The sequence below is a fragment of the Erpetoichthys calabaricus genome, chromosome 10, assembly GCF_900747795.2.
Source record: "Erpetoichthys calabaricus chromosome 10, fErpCal1.3, whole genome shotgun sequence".
NCBI classification, from domain to species: domain Eukaryota; kingdom Metazoa; phylum Chordata; class Cladistia; order Polypteriformes; family Polypteridae; genus Erpetoichthys; species Erpetoichthys calabaricus.
Genome location: NC_041403.2, coordinates 147678604 through 147696759, shown reverse-complemented (window position 1 = coordinate 147696759; position 18156 = coordinate 147678604). Strand labels below are relative to the sequence as shown.

The 18156-nt window shown below is 40.7% G+C and overlaps 1 protein-coding gene across 3 annotated transcripts in view; it reads right to left on the bottom strand.

The window, feature by feature from the left end:
* The window catches only part of gmeb2 (glucocorticoid modulatory element binding protein 2), a 49706-nt gene that overhangs the window by 24693 nt on the left and 6857 nt on the right, over positions 1-18156 (bottom strand). For 2 of the 3 annotated variants that reach the window (XM_028812067.2, XM_028812069.2), the window contains exons 2-4: positions 9066-9186; positions 7160-7320; positions 659-769 (exon numbers count right to left, since the gene is read on the bottom strand). In XM_028812067.2, the coding sequence (XP_028667900.1) occupies positions 659-769; positions 7160-7320; positions 9066-9104 (311 nt within the window). In that variant the 5' untranslated portion in view covers positions 9105-9186. The remainder of the gene's footprint in view (positions 1-658; positions 770-7159; positions 7321-9065; positions 9187-18156) is intronic. The other variant, XM_028812070.2, reaches the window with a different exon arrangement.

The window sequence follows — 18156 nt, the reverse complement described above, 5'->3', positions numbered from 1 at the left end:
GCGGCTTTCAGTTGCTGTTTGTTTGTGAGCCTTTCTGTCCAAAGTTTAGTCTTCAACAAGTGAAATGCATGCTCAATTGGGTTAAGATCAGGGGCCTCATGTATAACACTGTGCGTAGAACTCACACTATAACATGGCGTAAGCACAAAAGCGGGAATGTGTGTACACACAGAAAAATCCAGATGCAGGAATCTGTACGTATGCAAACTTTCACGTTCTTCAGCTACATAAATCCCGATCATCGTGAAAAGTAACGCACATGCATGCACCTTCTGTCCCACCCCAACTCCTCCTAGAATTACGCATCTTTGAATATGCAAATCAATATAAATAGCCCTTAAGCTCAGCCTTCTGTGAAAAAACAATGGGAAAAGCACGGGGAAAATATAAGAATTTCAGCGAATACCAAGTGGAGGCAAAGGAAAAAGGTACTATTTGTTGGTTTAAACAGTGATAAACAACAAAAGGAAGTTGATCAAGTGACAGTGTGTCGGAGAAACTCGAAAGCTCAAGTTCACAAAGTCGCACAGTGCCCGAAATAAAAAAAGAAGACACATATCAAAGTCAAGCATTCTTTTCTGTTTATTTCATTTTTAAGTTTAACTGCAATTATGAATCTAACTGTAATATGAATTACAATTATATTTCCTTGATTTACCTGTGTGCTGTGATATCATCTCCATTATGCCTCCCATTCATATTTGCACATCTCTCACTCTCACAATTGGTTACATCTTCAATTACTTCAGCAGCAGTCATGAAGAAGTCACTAGTGACATTATTAGATTGAAATATTTTAGTCATGTTGTAAGAACATAGGGTATTACAAGTGTAAATGTTCTACCAGTAACTTAGTTTTTTAAAAATTCGTTTTATATCTTATTTATAAATTATTTGCAAAAAAGATGAAACAGTAACAAGGAACTAAAAATAAATTACAAACAAATGAATTTACTATTATTATAAACAAAAACAGACAGACTTAATTGAAAGTATGTATAATAAATAAATGAAAACCAATGTGTTACTTTTGAATAAGGTTCAAGATTGAATAAGTTTTAAGACTTGTTTAATATCAGTCTTTTGACAGTGCATTTCACAGTTTTTGAAAATACTGATGAATTTAGAGTTACCTGCCCAATAAGTGAGGCCTGTACAAATGAAGAGCTTTTGCTAAGCTCTGACAGTTATGTCTCGATGCATGCTCAATAATCCAGGTAAGGAAATCCTAGAAATTTGATTCTGTTCATCTGGACAAAGTTTTTAAGTGGGAGAAATATTTCGAGACTTATCCAAGTCTCTTCCTCAGTCTCAATTGACTGCAGGTTTCCCCAACCTTATAAACAGTACCTTTGCTTAATCACAGAGACTAGCACCATTGACAAAGGGCCAGTTGATCAGTGATATGCAAATTGTCCACTGATTAGTAGACGTGTGAACCATTCATAGAGGGTTGAGGAATGGCTGCAATCACAGCATTGTAAGATGGCGACAGATGTACCCTTAGGCTAGCCTTCTTAGACTGTGAAATTTCCATCGTCAACGGGTGACATTTGAAAGTGGATATGTACCGTAAACCCACACATACGGACCAGTATCTAAGGTTTGACTCTCACCATCCACTAGAGCACAAATTAGGTGTCATTAGGACTCTACAACACAGAGCTAACACCATTCCCACAGACTCAGAGGCCAGGGAAGCAGAAGAACACCACGTCAAAAAGGCCCTGAGTAAATGTGGATATCCCAGCTGGTCCTTTGTCAAAGCAGGGAGGACACCTAAAGAACGCTCCAAGCGATTCATGAGAGAGGAAGGACATCCACTGCCTAAGCGAAAACCCTTAGTGATCCCGTATGTGTCAGGAGTATCGGAACAGCTGAGGCGCATTTTCTCGAAACACCAGGTCTCAGTGGCTTTCAAACCCCAAAACACGCTACGCCAAAGATTGGTCCATCCCAAGGATCGGGTCCCACGGCACAAACAGAGTAACATAGTTTACGCAGTTAAGTGCCAGGAGGAGTGCCGTGAATTGTACATCGGGGAAACCAAGCAGCCACTGGCTAAGCGCATGTCACAACACAGAAGAGCTTCCTCGTCAGGCCAGGACTCCGCAGTCTATTTACATCTACAGGATAGTGGTCACTCCTTTAAAGATGAAGAGGTGCACATCCTGGACAGGGAGGAGCGCTGGTTTGAGAGAGGAATTAAGGAGGCCATTTACGTGAAAAAGGAACGACCATCTCTGAACAGAGGAGGGGGCCTAAGGGTACATCTGTCGCCATCTTACAATGCTGTGATTGCAGCCATTCCTCAACCCTCTATGAATGGTTCACACGTCTACTAATCAGTGGACAATTTGCATATCACTGATCAACTGGCCCTTTGTCAATGGTGCTAGTCTCTGTGATTAAGCAAAGGTACTGTTTATAAGGTTGGGGAAACCTGCAGTCAATTGAGACTGAGGAAGAGACTTGGATAAGTCTCGAAATATTTCTCCCACTTAAAAACTTTGTCCAGATGAACAGAATCAAATTTCTAGGACTGACAGTTATGGTCACATTTAACATTTCTTTCATACTACTCAATTATGGAGCGTTACAGTGGAACACTTGGTAGGGCCGACGGTCATGGACCCAGTGTCTTAGGTTCAAATTCAATACCTGAATGTTGTATATGTTGATGTTGAAAGCTATCCATGTGGTTGTGTCAGTTTTGCTTCAGGTACTCTGGATTTATTACCACATCACTACAGAAGCACACATTAGGATAACTGGTAATTCCAAATTGGCTTTTTTTTGAAGGTGTAGGTGTGAATGGGCCCTTTGCTGGGCTGGTGCAATGTCCATGGCTGCTTCCTGCCTTTTACTCACAGCTGAAAGGTCATGTTCTGGCTCCACGTTACCCTGAATTGGATTAAATAGGTTTAAGAATGATCTCTCGTGTTATGTTCCATTATGGTGGAAGCTCACTTTTTATTATGTTTGATGTATATGTTAATTGTCAATTCAAATAATGAATTATTATTATATTATTATATGATATAGTTGGGCTCACCTCGACGCACAGCTTGGACTCTGGAACCAATCTCCTTGAGAGGGGCTGGACTCTCTACCACTCTGGAGTTGCCCCCAGTGACAGGCGTCGAGTGGGTATGGGCATACTTATTGCCCCCCGACTTGGAGCCTGTTCACTGGGGTTTACCCCGGTGGATGAGAGGGTAGCCTCCCTCCGCCTTCGGGTGGAGGGACGGGTCCTAACTGTTGTTTGTGCGTATGCGCCGAACAGCAGTCTGGAGTACCCACCCTTTTTGGAGTCCCTGGAGGGGGTGCTAGAAGGCATACCTTCTGGAGACTCCCTCGTTCTGCTGGGAGACTTCAATGCTCACGTGGGCAATGACAGTGAGACCTGGAAGGGCGTGATTGGGAGAAATGGCCCCCCCCGATCAGAACCCGAGTGGTGTTTTGTTATTGGACTTCTGTGCTCGTCACGGATTGTCCATAACGAACACCATGTTCAAGCATAGGGTTGTTCATATGTGCACTTGGCACCAGGACACCCTAGGCCTCAGTTCGATGATTGACTTTGTGGTTGTGTCATCGGACTTGCAGAGCTGTCAACTGATCTCCACCTGGAGGTGAGTTGGCTTCAATGGTGAGGGAGGATGCCGGTCAGGCCTGGTAGGCCCAAACATGTTGTGAGGGTCTGCTGGGAAGGTCTGGCAGAGTCCCCTGTCAGAAGTAGCTTCAACTCCCACATCCGGCAGAACTTTGACCACATCTCGAGAGAGGTGGGGGACATTGAGTCCGAATGGGCCATGCTCTGTGCCTCTATTGTTGAGGCGGCTGACCGGAGCTGTAGTCGTAAGGTGGTCGGTGCCTGTCGTGGCGGCAATCCCCGAACCCATTGGTGGACACCGGCGGTGAGGGATGCCGTCAAGCTGAAGAAGGAGTCCTACAGGACCCTTTTGTCCTGTGGGACTCTGGAGACAGTTGATAGGTATCGGCAGGCCAAGCGGAATGCGGCTTTGGTGGTTGCTGAGGCAAAAACTCGGGCATGGGAGGAGTTTGGGGAGGCCATGGAAAACGACTTTCGGACGGCTTCGAGGAGATTCTGGTCCGCCATCCGGCGTCTCAGGAGGGGGAAGCAGTGCAGTATCGACACTGTATATGGTGGGAATGGTGCACTGCTGACCTCGAGTCGGGGCGTTGTGGGTTGGTGGGGGGAGTACTTCGAAGACCTCCTCATTCCCACTAACATGCCTTCCAATGAGGAAGCAGAGCCTGGGGACTCAGAGGTGGGCTCCCCCATCTCTGGGACTGAGGTCACCAAGGTGGTCAAAAAATTCCTTGGTTGCAGGGCCCTCCCTGGGGGTGGATGAGATACGCCCGGAGTTCCTCAAGGCTCTGGATGTCGTAGGACTGTCTTGATTGACACGCCTCTGCAACATCGCATGGACATCAGGGACAGTGCCTCTGGATTGGCAGACTGGGGTGGTGGTCCCCCTCTTTAAGAAGGGGGACCGGAGGGTGTGTTCCAGCTACAGAGGGATCACACTCCTCAGCCTCCCTGGAAAAGTCTATTAGGGGGTCCTGGAGAGGAGGGTCCATCGGATAGTCGAACCTCGGATTAAGGAGGAACAGTGTGGTTTCGTCCTGGTCATGGAACAGTGGACCAGCTCTACACCCTTAGCAAGGTCCTGGAGGGTGCATGGGAGTTTGCCAAACCAGTCTACATGTGTTTTGTGGACTTGGAAAAGGTGTTCGACCATGTCCCTTGGGGAATCCTGTGGGGGGTACTCCGAGAGTATAGGGTACCGGACCCCCTGATAAGGGCTGTTCGGTCCCTGTACGATCGGTGTCAGAGCTTGGTCAGCATTGCCGGCAGTAAGTCGAACCCATTTCCAGTGAGAGCTGGACTCCGCCAGGGCTGCCCTTTGTCACCGATTCTGTTCATAACTTTTATGGACAGAATTTCTAGGCGCAGCCAGGGTGTTGAGGGGGTCCGGTTTGGTGGACTCAGGATTGGGTCACTGCTTTTTGCAGATGAATTGTCCTGTTTGCTTCATCAGGCCATGATCTTCAGCTCTCTCTGGATCGGTTCGCAGCCGAGTGTGAAGCGGCGGGGATGGGAATCAGCACCTCCAAATCCGAGACCATGGTCCTCAGCCGAAAAAGGGTGGAATGCCCTCTCAGGGTTGGGAGCGAGATCCTGCCCCAAGTGGAGGAGTTCAAGTATCTTGGGATCTTGTTCACGAGTGAGGGAAGAATGGAGCGTGAGATCGACAGGCGGATCGGTGCGGCATCCGCAGTGATGCGGGCTCTGCATCGGTCTGTCGTGGTGAAAAAGGAGCTGAGCCGTAAGGCAAAGCTCTCAATTTACCAGTTGATCTACGTTCCTACCCTCACCTATGGTCATGAGCTATGGGTAGTGACCGAAAGAATGAGATCGTGAATACAAGTGGCTGAAATTGAGTTTCCTCCGTAGGGTGTCTGGGCTTTCCCTTAAAGATAGGGTGAGAAGCTCAGTCATCCGTGAGGGACTCAGAGTAGAGCCGCTGCACCTCCGCATCGAGACGAGTCAGATGAGGTGGCTCGGGCATCTGATCAGGATGCCTCCTGGACGCCTCCCTGATGAGGTGTTCCGGGCACGTCTAACCGGAAGGAGGCCCCGGGGAAGACCCAGGACACGCTGGAGGGACTATGTCTCTCAGCTGGCCTGGGAACGCCTTGGGATTCTCCTGGAAGAGCTAGAAGAAGTGGCCGGGGAGAGGGAAGTCTGTGCATCTCTGCTCAAGCTGCTGCCCCCGCGACCCGATCTCGGATAAGCGGAAGAGGATGGATGGATGGATGGATGGATGGATGAATAATGTATTAAAACATGCAGAATAAAACAAATTACATTTTATTAAACATTCCAAAATTTAAAAAAATTAAATGAGCCACATTTTAGTTTCAGTAAATAAGGAATAACACTTCAAGACAGGCCCAACGAATCAACAAGGTATTTAAAAGGGCAAGCTCAATTATAGAACACAGGAGAGAATAAAAACAAAACTGAGTGCCATTCTGAACAATGCTACACTCCTCTCCGACACACTAACACCGAGTACTTTCATCCATTGGCTTATTCAGCAAAAGTGTGTCAAGAAATGCTACTGGGGCTCCTTTATACAAACAACAATACACCTGCATACTGCCTTGCTGTGATTGTGACAGCCAAGTCAAATGTTTTCTTTCTTTTTAATTTTCTTGTTCAGACCATAGTGTGTATTTTATTTATTTATTTAATTACTTAACTATTTATTTATTTAACAAGCTTCTGTAAAAAGCCAAATTTCCACTGGGAACAAATAAAGTACTTTTATCTAAATAATTTCAGTTTTACTTATAATAAAAAAAATGCAGAGCTTCCTTCGCATGTGCTGTTAAAATCAAGGAACAAGAGCTGAATGTACAAATGGTAAGAAGATGACTTTTTTTTTTTTTTTTTTTATATAAGCACATGTACTTTGTCTTTGTGGTTATCAAAATTATCCTGTGACCCACTCTACTGCAAAGAACAGCCGGTATAGTCAAACAGAGGTCACCAAACAGAAACAATAATAGTAAAGGAATAACAAACAGAGTCAAGGTAAATATGAATATTTTTCAAATAGAGCCAACATAAGCATGGGTATGTTTTATTTGTTTTACATATTGCTTAATTAATATTTCTTTATATGCCTATTTACTTGTGACAATCTACCAGTTTGTCTTTCTGACAAGGTAATTGGGTCCTGCTTTAGGGCAAGAACAGTGGCTTGATTAAAATTAGTTTTAAAAAAGGTAAAATACGCAAAGATAGAGGATTCATTTCACCCCTCAAATATGTCATTAGTACAGTTGGTCAGTGTTGTTTATTGTATCAGTACCTGATTTGTAATTGTCTTACCTAGATAACATAGCAGCATACACTGAACTGACATATCCTACAGGGAACTATTCTGTAATGCAAGGAATGCCAGCTCTTTAAATTAAAAATATTTTGTCTTAGTTAAGCACCAATTGTTTTTCCTTTTTATAATCATACCACAAGACCTTATGAAACCTAATTTTTTTCCTTTTTGTTTACGCCAGGTATTTAATTTTCATGAGAATATTCCACTTCTAAATTACTTACCTTTGCTGGGATAAACCAGTTGTTAACAGTACTGTCTTCACTTCCTCTACAGCTGCTCCGTTTGCTGCACCATCAGGTGTTGTTACCACAACTACCTCTTGTACATGCATACTGTCCTCAGTGGATGCCATGGCACCACTGGCTTGGATGTATTGTAGACACTGAGGTAAAAATATAAAGAGGTTAAGTTTATGGTTAACGTAATGTGGCCGATACATTTAAAATTCCCAAAAGCATGACAAGACCAAAAGAAAGTGGCAAAAAATAAGAGTCTTAAAGAGTCTAATTAGAACAATTCTATTATAAAAACCTTGCTTGATAAAAGCCAGAATAGCTTAAAACTCAAAACTGTTATAATGAGTTTGTGTAATAATGAGTATCAAGAAGCAAATTGATTATACTCTTGAGACTCTTCATAAGCACAAATACAGTTATACCGGGTAAACTCAATGATAATTTGATAGGCATTTCAAAGGTTTGTTAGACTTCAGTAAAATTGTAAAAGTTAGATTATGCTTAAATTAGATTTATGTACCAGTGTGGTTGTACCTTGAAAACTTAATGTATAATATGGGCCTACACGTGCATTATGCCTTAGAGTAACTGTATTCCATTTCAAAAATATTAAGACTGATATATAATTAATTACACAACTCTGAAAACAAGGCTTTCCCTAATGCTTTCCAGTCAAAGCTAGATGTCCTCACTAAGAGGGGGACATTGTCCAATTGAAGGGGACTTGTGTTTAAATTGTGTTTGACATAAACAGCAACCTTGCCTCCTTTTCTGTTCTGTCTATACTTCCTAAAAAATAAGTATCCCTCTATGTTATACTCGTCCTCATTTTTTTTATTTAGGCAGGTTTCTGTTATTGCCAGAATATCATGATTATGCTCTGCTACATAGAACTCCAAATTGTTTTATTTTTGATACTTCTAGCATTAAGGCAAACTGTTTTTAATGTGTTACTTATTTTGTTTCAGCATTTAAACTTTGGGTAAGAATATTTATTACTATGCATTATTGTTTGTTCCAAGTACAGTTCAAAACCTGGCCTGTACCAAACTCCCTGACCCCCATACCCTAGTCTAAACAATCCTCAATTAACCTATTCATATCTCTCAAACACATTAGTGTCCCTCCAGTTCAGATGAAACCCGTCACTGTGGAACAGGTCACATCTGTTCCAAAAGGACTTCCAATGCCCCGTAAACCTATATCTTTCTACTCCGCACCAATATCCGAGCCACACGTTAAGCTTTCTAATCTCCTCAGTCTTACTTTGACTGGCACAGGCAGAACTTTGGAGAAGACTGCCTTGTCAGTTTTGTTCCTTAGACTTGCACCCAAGTTTACATTTGGATTGCAAAACTGCCAGACTACTCTTATGCATGTCATTTGTTCCAACATAGACAAGGACAGCTAGATTCACCCCTGCTCTGGCCAAGAGCCTATCAACCCAAGGGAGGTCTCCCACCTGTGAACCTGAAAGGTAATACACCATACAAAACTTTTTGTCTCTGGAGCAAACCTGTGATTCAATCACCCTAATGACGGAGTCCCCAACTATCACCATACCTCTATGGGAACTGGCTTTGAGGTGGCCCATTTACTATATTTACACAGGTTTTTTTTTCTTTTCTTCAGTGTATCAGGCTAGATATTCATAATTCTGGAGGTGTAATTATAAAATATGGATTACCATTTGAATTATGTTGTACTTGTTTCTTACCAAAATCTATACTGTACGACACACAGAAATAAATAATATACACAGTACAATTCTTTAAAAAAGGCTGAAGATGTATCATATGTTCATAAATTGTTTATCAAGAAAACACAAGACTAACATGCTTAACAGCTTTACAAGTAAAAGATACATTTTGATGTTAAACTAAACACCTACCTGCTTTTGTTTACTAAACACCAATTTCAAATTCTTCATCTTTTCCTTTTTCCAATTAAAAATGTAAGCTGTAGCATTTGAAACAATCCTGCTGTCCAAACTGAAATTGTGTCTGTTTTAACTTAAAAGGAGTAAAATAAAAAAAAGTCTGAATTAACTTCTCCGATTCTCTTTATTACTCCACTTTCGTTGAAGTAAAGGACAATCTCTCTAATAAAACAAGCCTTGAATACACTTTGCTTACACTGGCTCAACTACCATAATGCTATGCGTAAAGGTACACTGCAACTAAATTAACAAAAAGTTCAGAAAAGTAGAGACTGAAAAGATTGGATTTTTGGTGACTGGGCAATTTACCAATCAAGTCTTTTTAGTGAAAATCACCCAAATTACATTAGTGGCCGATCAATTGGAGCATCCCTATTACAGACCACTTTCGTTGCATTGGTGATGGATACAGTAATCCCTCCTCGATCGCAGGGCTTGCGTTCCAGAACCCCCTGCGAAAGGTGAAAATCCGCGAAGTAGAAACCATATGTTTATATGGTTATTTTTATAGTGTCATGCTTGGGTCACAGATTTGCACAGAAACACAGGAGGTTGTAGAGAGGCAGGAACTTTATTCAAAACACTGCAAACAAACATTTGTCTCTTTTTCAAAAGTTTAAACTGTGCTCCATGACAAGACAGAGATGACAGTTCCGTCTCACAATTAAAACAATGCAAACATATCTTCCTCTTCAAAGGAGTGCGCGTCAGGAGCAGAGAATGTCAGAGAAAGAGAGAAAAAAGCAAACAATCAAAAATCAATAGGGCTGTTTGGTTTTTAAGTATGCGAAGCACCGCCAGACAAAGCAGCTGCAAGGAAGGGAGCAATGTGAAGGTAGTCTTTCAGCATTTTTTACAGTAGCGTCCGTATCCTCTAGGCCAGTGTGCAAACAGACCCTCTGCTCACACCCCCTTCGTCAGGAGCAGAGAATGTCAGAGAGAGTGAGAGAGACAGAGAAAAACAAACAATTAAAAATTAATACGTGCCATTCGAGCTTCTAAATATGCGAAGCACCGTGCGGGAAGCATGTCACTTGACAAAGCAGCTGCACGGAAGGGAGCAATGTGAAGATAATCTTTCAGCATTTTTAGACGAGCGTCCATATCCTCTAGGGGTGCGAACACCTCCCCTGCTCACACCCCCTCCGTCAGGAGCAGAGAATGTCAGAGCAAGAGAGAGAGAGAAGCAAACAATCAAAAATCAATACGTGCCGTTTGATCTTAAGTATGCAAAGCACCGTGCAGGAAGCATATCGCTTGACAAAGCAGCCACATGTAAGCCCAGCAAGGAAGGGAGCAATGTGAAGGTAATCTTTCAGCGTTTTTGATGAGCGGCCGTATCCTCTAGGGGTGCGAACAGCCCCCGTGCTCACAATATATTTGAGGAGTTTTATTTAATACGTAATACACGCTCTGGTTATGAAGCTTCTCGGCCATCTGCCAATAGCGTCCCTTGTATGAAATCAACTGGACAAACCAACTGAGGAAGCATGTACCAGAAATTAAAAGACCCACTGTCCGCAGAAATCTGCGAACCAGCAAAAAATCCGCAATATATATTTAAATATGCTTACATATAAAATCCGCGATAGAGTGAAGCTGCGAAAGTCGAAGCGCGATATAGCGAGGGATTACTGTAGATGGAGTTGAAACTACTATGCCTTGTATCTGAAAGTCAGCTTAAATCTGTCTGGCAACTCACCAAGGTTCTTTCAAAACACTATTGAAACAATACTTCTCTGCATTCCTTGATCAAATTTTATCTTGGGCCCACATTCTGAAAGACTGGTTATAGGGCCATGGGCTACAAATCATGTATGGTGGAGAACACACAGAAACATTAAGATATCTGCAGGTAGACTTGCTGCCTTAAGATTGTCCATGCCTTATTACGCTTTTCTGACCCAGCTCCTCAGAAAATTGTCAGCTCTTCTTTCATTTCTCCTTTCTTATTATGGTACAAATTCAAACAAAACAGAATGCTTCTTGTATTGTGGACACCTATAACTGATCATAGTTATGTTTACACACAGTACGAATTAAAAGACAATTGCCTACTTGAAATCCATGCATGTTTCACAATTTCAACAATTTTGTCCAGTCCATTTTAGGATTGCTGTGTGGAATAACATTAAGATTTAGTCATTTTTTCAGCTTTGTTGTGTTGTTCCACTGCAAAAAAAAGGAATCCATAAAAAGAATGAATAGCAAAGTATTTTTTACTTTCAAAACTTTTCTGGGAAAAATTGATGCATTATCTGAAATAAGTGCAAAAGTTACCAAAATATCTGGCCACAATATGTGGATAATTGCTTTTGTTAATTAAGCATTTTCAGATTCATTGCACAGTCAGTTGGGTTACAGGAAATCTGGGATAAGCTAGGCAGGGGTCAAGATATACAATTAGACACTTTCTGAACTTGGAAAATATATTTCAGTATCAATTCTGTAAAGGCTGAAAAAAAGCGTAAATTTTTGGTGATTACATAGTTTGCAATGTCAGATTACATAGTGATGAAAAACCAGGTGAGCGTTTACCTGAAGACAGGGTATTTCACACAGAGTTACTATACTATACTATGTTATTTGAGACCCTAAATGAATTTTTATGATTAGTCGGTTATGTTTCTTCTTTTTTTTTGGATTCATTATTTTAGGGATATGATTTTGTAGTTATGCAACATTGTTGTGGCAGTTGCTATAAAATTATTATAGGTGACACTTGCAGTCACACTATTTGAATTAAAAGGTACAAAGGTCAGAGACTTGTATTTGTGTCCTGATTTATACAAACAATCTATTTGAAAGGCTATTTAAAGATATGTTTTGCTACAGGTTTAAAATCTACAGAATATACAACTTAATAGTGTATATTGGATGGGAAGTATCTGTAAACTTTTATCTTCAGGTTTCTCCACACATTTTTTATGGGGTTTAGAACTGGGCTTTGGCTCAACAATTGTCAGGCACTTGTCTCAAAGCCACTCCAGCATTGTCTTGGCTGTACTCTTCAGGTCACTGTTGTGCTTAAAGGTGAACCATTGCCCCAGTCAAAGGTAACCTGAACTCTGTTACATCTGTTCTGACAAGTCTTCCTGTCCCTAACAATAAGAAGCACCCCTAAAGCATGATGTTTTTACCACCATGCTTTGCTGTAGGGTTGGTATCAGGCAGGTGATGAGCAGTGCCTGATCTTTTGCCAGACATAGTGCCTGGATTTATGCCCAAAGACGGTCATTAGGCCAGAGAATGTTTTTCCTCATGCTCTCAGAGTCGTATAAGTTATCCTTATCATTTCACACAGAAGTCAAAATATGGTGGTGTGAAAAACTATTTGCCCCCTTCCTGATTTCTTATTCTTTTGCATGTTTGTCACACAAAATGTTTCTGATCATCAAACACATTTAACCATTAGTCAAATATAACACAAGTAAACACAAAATGCAGTTTTTAAATGATGGTGTTTATTATTTAGGGAGAAAAAAAATCCAAACCTACATGGCCCTGTGTGAAAAAGTAATTGCCCCCTTGTTAAAAAATAACCTAACTGTGGTGTATCACACCGGAGTTCAATTTCCGTAGCCACCCCCAGGCCTGATTACTGCCACACCTGTTTCAATCAAGAAATCACTTAAGTAGGAGCTGCCTGACACAGAGAAGTAGACCAAAAGCACCTCAAAAGCTAGACATCATGCCAAGATCCAAAGAAATTCAGGAACAAATGAGAACAGAAGTAATTGAGATCTATCAGTCTGGTAAAGGTTATAAAGCCATTTCTAAAGCTTTGGGACTCCAGCGAACCACAGTGAGAGCCATTATCCACAAATAGCAAAAACATGGAACAGTGGTGAACCTTCCCAGGAGTGGCAGGCCGACCAAAATTACCCCAAGAGCGCAGAGACGACTCATCCGAGAGGTCACAAAAGACCCCAGGACAACGTCTAAAGAACTGCAGGCCTCACTTGCCTCAATTAAGGTCAGTGTTCATGACTCCACCATAAGAAAGAGACTGGGCAAAAACGGCCTGCATGGCAGATTTCCAAGACGCAAACCACTGTTAAGCAAAAAGAACATTAGGGCTCATCTCAATTTTGCTAAGAAACATCTCAATGATTGCCAAGACTTTTGGGAAAATACCTTGTGGACTGATTAGACAAAAGTTGAACTTTTTGGAAGGCAAATGTCCCGTTACATCTGGCGTAAAAGGAACACAGCATTTCAGAAAAAGAACATCATACCAACAGTAAAATATGGTGGTGGTAGTGTGATGGTCTGGGGTTGTTTTGCTGCTTCAGGACCTGGAAGGCTTGCTGTGATAGATGGAACCATGAATTCTACTGTCTACCAAAAAATCCTGAAGGAGAATGTCCGGCCATCTGTTCGTCAACTCAAGCTGAAGCGATCTTGGGTGCTGCAACAGGACAATGACCCAAAACACACCAGCAAATCCACCTCTGAATGGCTGAAGAAAAACAAAATCAAGACTTTGGAGTGGCCTAGTCAAAGTCCTGACCTGAATCCAATTGAGATGCTATGGCATGACCTTAAAAAGGCGGTTCATGCTAGAAAACCCTCAAATAAAGCTGAATTACAACAATTTTGCAAAGATGAGTGGGCCAAAATTCCTCCAGAGCGCTGTAAAAGACTCATTGCAAGTTATCGCAAACGCTTGATTGCAGTTATTGCTGCTAAGGGTGGCCCAACCAGTTATTAGGTTCAGGGGGCAATTACTTTTTCACACAGGGCCATGTAGGTTTGGATTTTTTTTTCTCCCTAAATAATAAAAACCACCATTTACAAACTGCATTTTGTGTTTACTTGTGTTATATTTGACTAATGGTTAAATGTGTTTGATGATCAGAAACATTTTGTGTGACAAACATGCAAAAGAATAAGAAATCAGGAAGGGGGCAAATAGTTTTTCACACCACTGTACCTTCCACACCTTAAACACACATCACTCAGTTGCTGTAGATGAGAAAATATTTATAAATCAAGCAATGCCAAGACTATTTCAGAATTTATTTCAAAATGAAGTCACTGACCAAAGCAAAAGTCCATAATTATATATAAAATCCCTATGTGCGTCCAGGTGTCCGTGTGTGGGTGTCTTCTCGTGAAGTGCGCATGCGCGGGCCATGGTGCGATGTGCAATATTACTGTCAGAGAAAGTTAGAGCCGTTTTACGGAAATACAAACCAGTATTACTGCGAGAAGAAATTAAAGGTACACAATACAGTGACGCATATTACAGCCACATACAAGCCAGTATTACTGTCAGAGGAGATTAAAGGCATATTACCAACGCGCACGCCTGCATTACCACCAGAGAAAATTAAAGGTATATTACGGACATACAAGCCAGCGGACGTACAAGACGGTATCCTTCAATAAGGGCGCGCACAGGCATCCTTCAATAAGGGCGCGCACAAAAAGGCGAGCTCAATTGGGCGCAGCGTAAATAAAGATCTGCACCTTTGTTGCTCTTCACATATTCCAGAGCCATTTGAACTAAATTATCTACGAACGCCTTTATTCGCCGCGCTCATTTGAGGTCGCCTTTTTGAAGCTCGCCTTTTTGTGTGCGCCCTTATTGAATAGAGCCGTACAAGACAGTATTACTGTCACAGAAAATTAAAGACACACAATACACGGCGGCAGCCCACAAAGAACGGTCAGCTTAGCAAGTAAAAATCAACAAAAGAAAGGCTGAAAGAAAGAAAAATACGACCAACAAGAAGAATGAGGTCAAAGTCCCTTGCCATTTAATATTGACTGTTCCTACTAATGTTTATGCACTACTGTTCTAGCGCTCGTTATTGTAACGGGCTAAATGACTAGTATGTATATGTGTATATATATATATATATATATATATATATATATATATATATATATATATATATATATATATAGTGTGTATGTATATGTGTATATATATATATATATATATATATATATATATATATATATATATATATATATATACACATATACATACACACTATATATATATATATATACACATACACACACTATATACACACATATATATATATATATATATATATATACACATATACATACACATATATATATATACACACATATATATATATATATATATATATATATATATATACACATATACATACACATATATATATACATATACACACACACACACACACACGTATACATATACAGTGGAACCTCGAGATACGATCACCTCTGTATACGAGAAATTCAAAATACGAGGAAAGTATGAGCGAAAAATTCAGATCTAAATACGAGCATTGGCTCACGTAACGAGCCACGAGCCAGGCTGTGGGTATAGCTCGTGGCTTAGCGAGGTGGCGTGGTAGCAGTAGCGAGCCACAGGGCGATCTGCGGTGTCTGCGTTTCTCACCTAAGTGCACAGGTGGGAAACTGCCCACATCCATGATTTGTCCTGTGGCTGATGGGCTACAGCTGCCATGTCTTCCCCGCATATATAGAGAAGCGTGAGCCGGTTAAGGGGGAGAAGAAGTAAAACAAAAGAGAGGAGAGAGAACGGAGGTTGCAGGAGGAGGCAGGAATCCGCAGCAGTAGGAAGTCGGTGCGGGAGAGTGAGCGAGTGCAGGCTCGCGTGTAGCTGAACAGGCGAGCCAAACAGCTGAAACAGGACAACAACAACAACAACATGTATTTGTATAGCACATTTTCATACAAAAAATGTAGCTCAAAGTGCTTTACATAATGAAGAAAAGAAAAATAAAAGACAAAGTAAGAAATTAAAATAAGACAACATTAATTAAAGGTCCAATGGCCAGGGAGGACAGAAAAAAACAACAAAAAAAAAAAACTCCAGATGGCTGGAGAAAAAAATAAAATCTGCAGGGGTTCCAGGCCACGAGACCGCCCAGTCCCCTCTGGGCATTCTACCTAACAACTTTCGGCTGCTCCCATTAGTGGTCGTCACAGCGGACCACGGTGTAGAGAAGGTCAGCTGCATTAAGTGTCTCGCCTGTTGCAGAGCCCGCATGGGAGAAGCAGGTGAGACGCTAACAGAGAAGAAGCACCGGGGATTGTCATCTGTTTTTTGAAGACTGCTTCCTGTTGACGTTTTAACCTCGTGTTAAAGGATTGTTATTCTTGTGTACTTTAAACCTCCACTTCACAACTGTTTTAAGGATTATTTATTTAAAGATTTATTGTATGCTCTACTGCACTTTGGACACCTGTTTTGATTCTTTTAATAATCAGTTATATTATTTACCAGTGTTATTTATTAAAGGTAGACTACAGTATATATAATTTTAGTGTTATTTGTTAGGAAAATTGATTTTTATGTTAATATATTTGGGATGCGGAACGGATTAACTGGATTTCCATTATTTTCAATGGGGACGTTTGTTCTAGATACGAGAAATTCGCTATACAAGCTCAGTGCTGGAACGAGTTAAACTCTTATCTAGAGGTTCCACTGTACATCCAAAGTTAAACATATTATAACGTGTCCCTCAAGAAGATTTTAACTATATCAATTGGAGAAATAAAAACATTCTAGTCTCTAAAAAGTATGAATGGAAATGGTAGATTTGTGCTGACTAAATGTAGATTTTTAACATTATTGTGAACATTGCTTTCACTGTAAAAATCACAAAAAAAAAAATCAATATTTCAGTGCATTCTAAATTTATATCAAAAATAAGCAATACATGAAAAATGTAACGTGAGAGAAAGAAGAAACACTTCTGAGGCAGTGAGGTTGATCAGCATTAATATTATCACAAATATCAAAATGGGTAAACATGCATTTTAATTGAGTAATCAGTTATTTTAGAATTCTTTTGTTAACGGGAAATGTATTATTTTGTAAATTGTAAACTAAAAATTTGTTTTGGATGAATCAGACAAGATAGCAGTGTGGAGACAATGTGGATGATGAATAGGACAGCAAGCAGTAATAATAGGATTACCACTTACAAAACACATAAACCTTTGCTTTCTTTCCCTAACCCATTCTACAAATATACCAGGTACTTCAGCTAGTAGACTTATAAAATAAGGTGATTTGGATATTTTACTGCTACTACTGGACTCAAGGTAAGCATTCTTTATATTAAATATTAAAATGATGAAAAAGTATACACATTATATTTGCCCAATGGTAAGGAAAGATGATGCAGTGGGTAGCAGTTTGGTATGTACACTTTCAGCTTGTGTTTACATGTTTGTTTTTTCTTTTTTCACTTTTCTCCCATGGGTACTTTATCTTACAAGCTTGTGCATCAAGCTAACTGACAACTCTACAGTGGTCTGGTGTGCTTGTGTTAGTCTCTGTGACTTTTCATGGACTGCTGCCCCATCCATAAATAATTAATGTCTTGAACATGATGATGCCAGGAAATAATCAGGTCCCTCAAGAAAGTTTTTTTTAAAATGAATGGATACTTTATGAATCCCTGTTCTGTTGGGATTGTAATATAATGAGAAAAACAGAAATTGTGCACTGTACGTCATGTTTAAGTGTGTAACATGTAGAACTTGTACTCTTTTTAACTAAAGAGAAGAAGTAAAACGTAATACAACCCCAATTCCAATGAAGTTGGGACGTTGTGTAAAACATAAATAAAAACAGAATATAATGATTTGCAAATCCTTTTCAACCTATATTCAATTGAATACACTATGAAGACAAGAAATCGAATGTTCAAACTGATAACCTTTATTGTTGTTTTGCAAATCTTCACTCATTTTGAATTTGATGCCTGCAACACGTTCCAAAAAAGCTGGGACAGGGGCATGTTTACCACTGTGTTATATCACCTTTCTTTTTAACAACACTCAATAAGTGTTTGGGAACAGAGGACACTAATTGTTGAAGCTGTGTAGGTAGAATTCTTTCCCATTCTTGCTTGATGTACAACTTCAGTTGCTCAACAGTCCGGGGTCTCCGCTGTCGTATTTTGCGCTTCATAATGCACCACGCATTTTCAGTGGGAGACAGGTCTGGAGTGCAGGCAGGCCAGTCTAGTACCCGCACTCTTACTACGAAGCC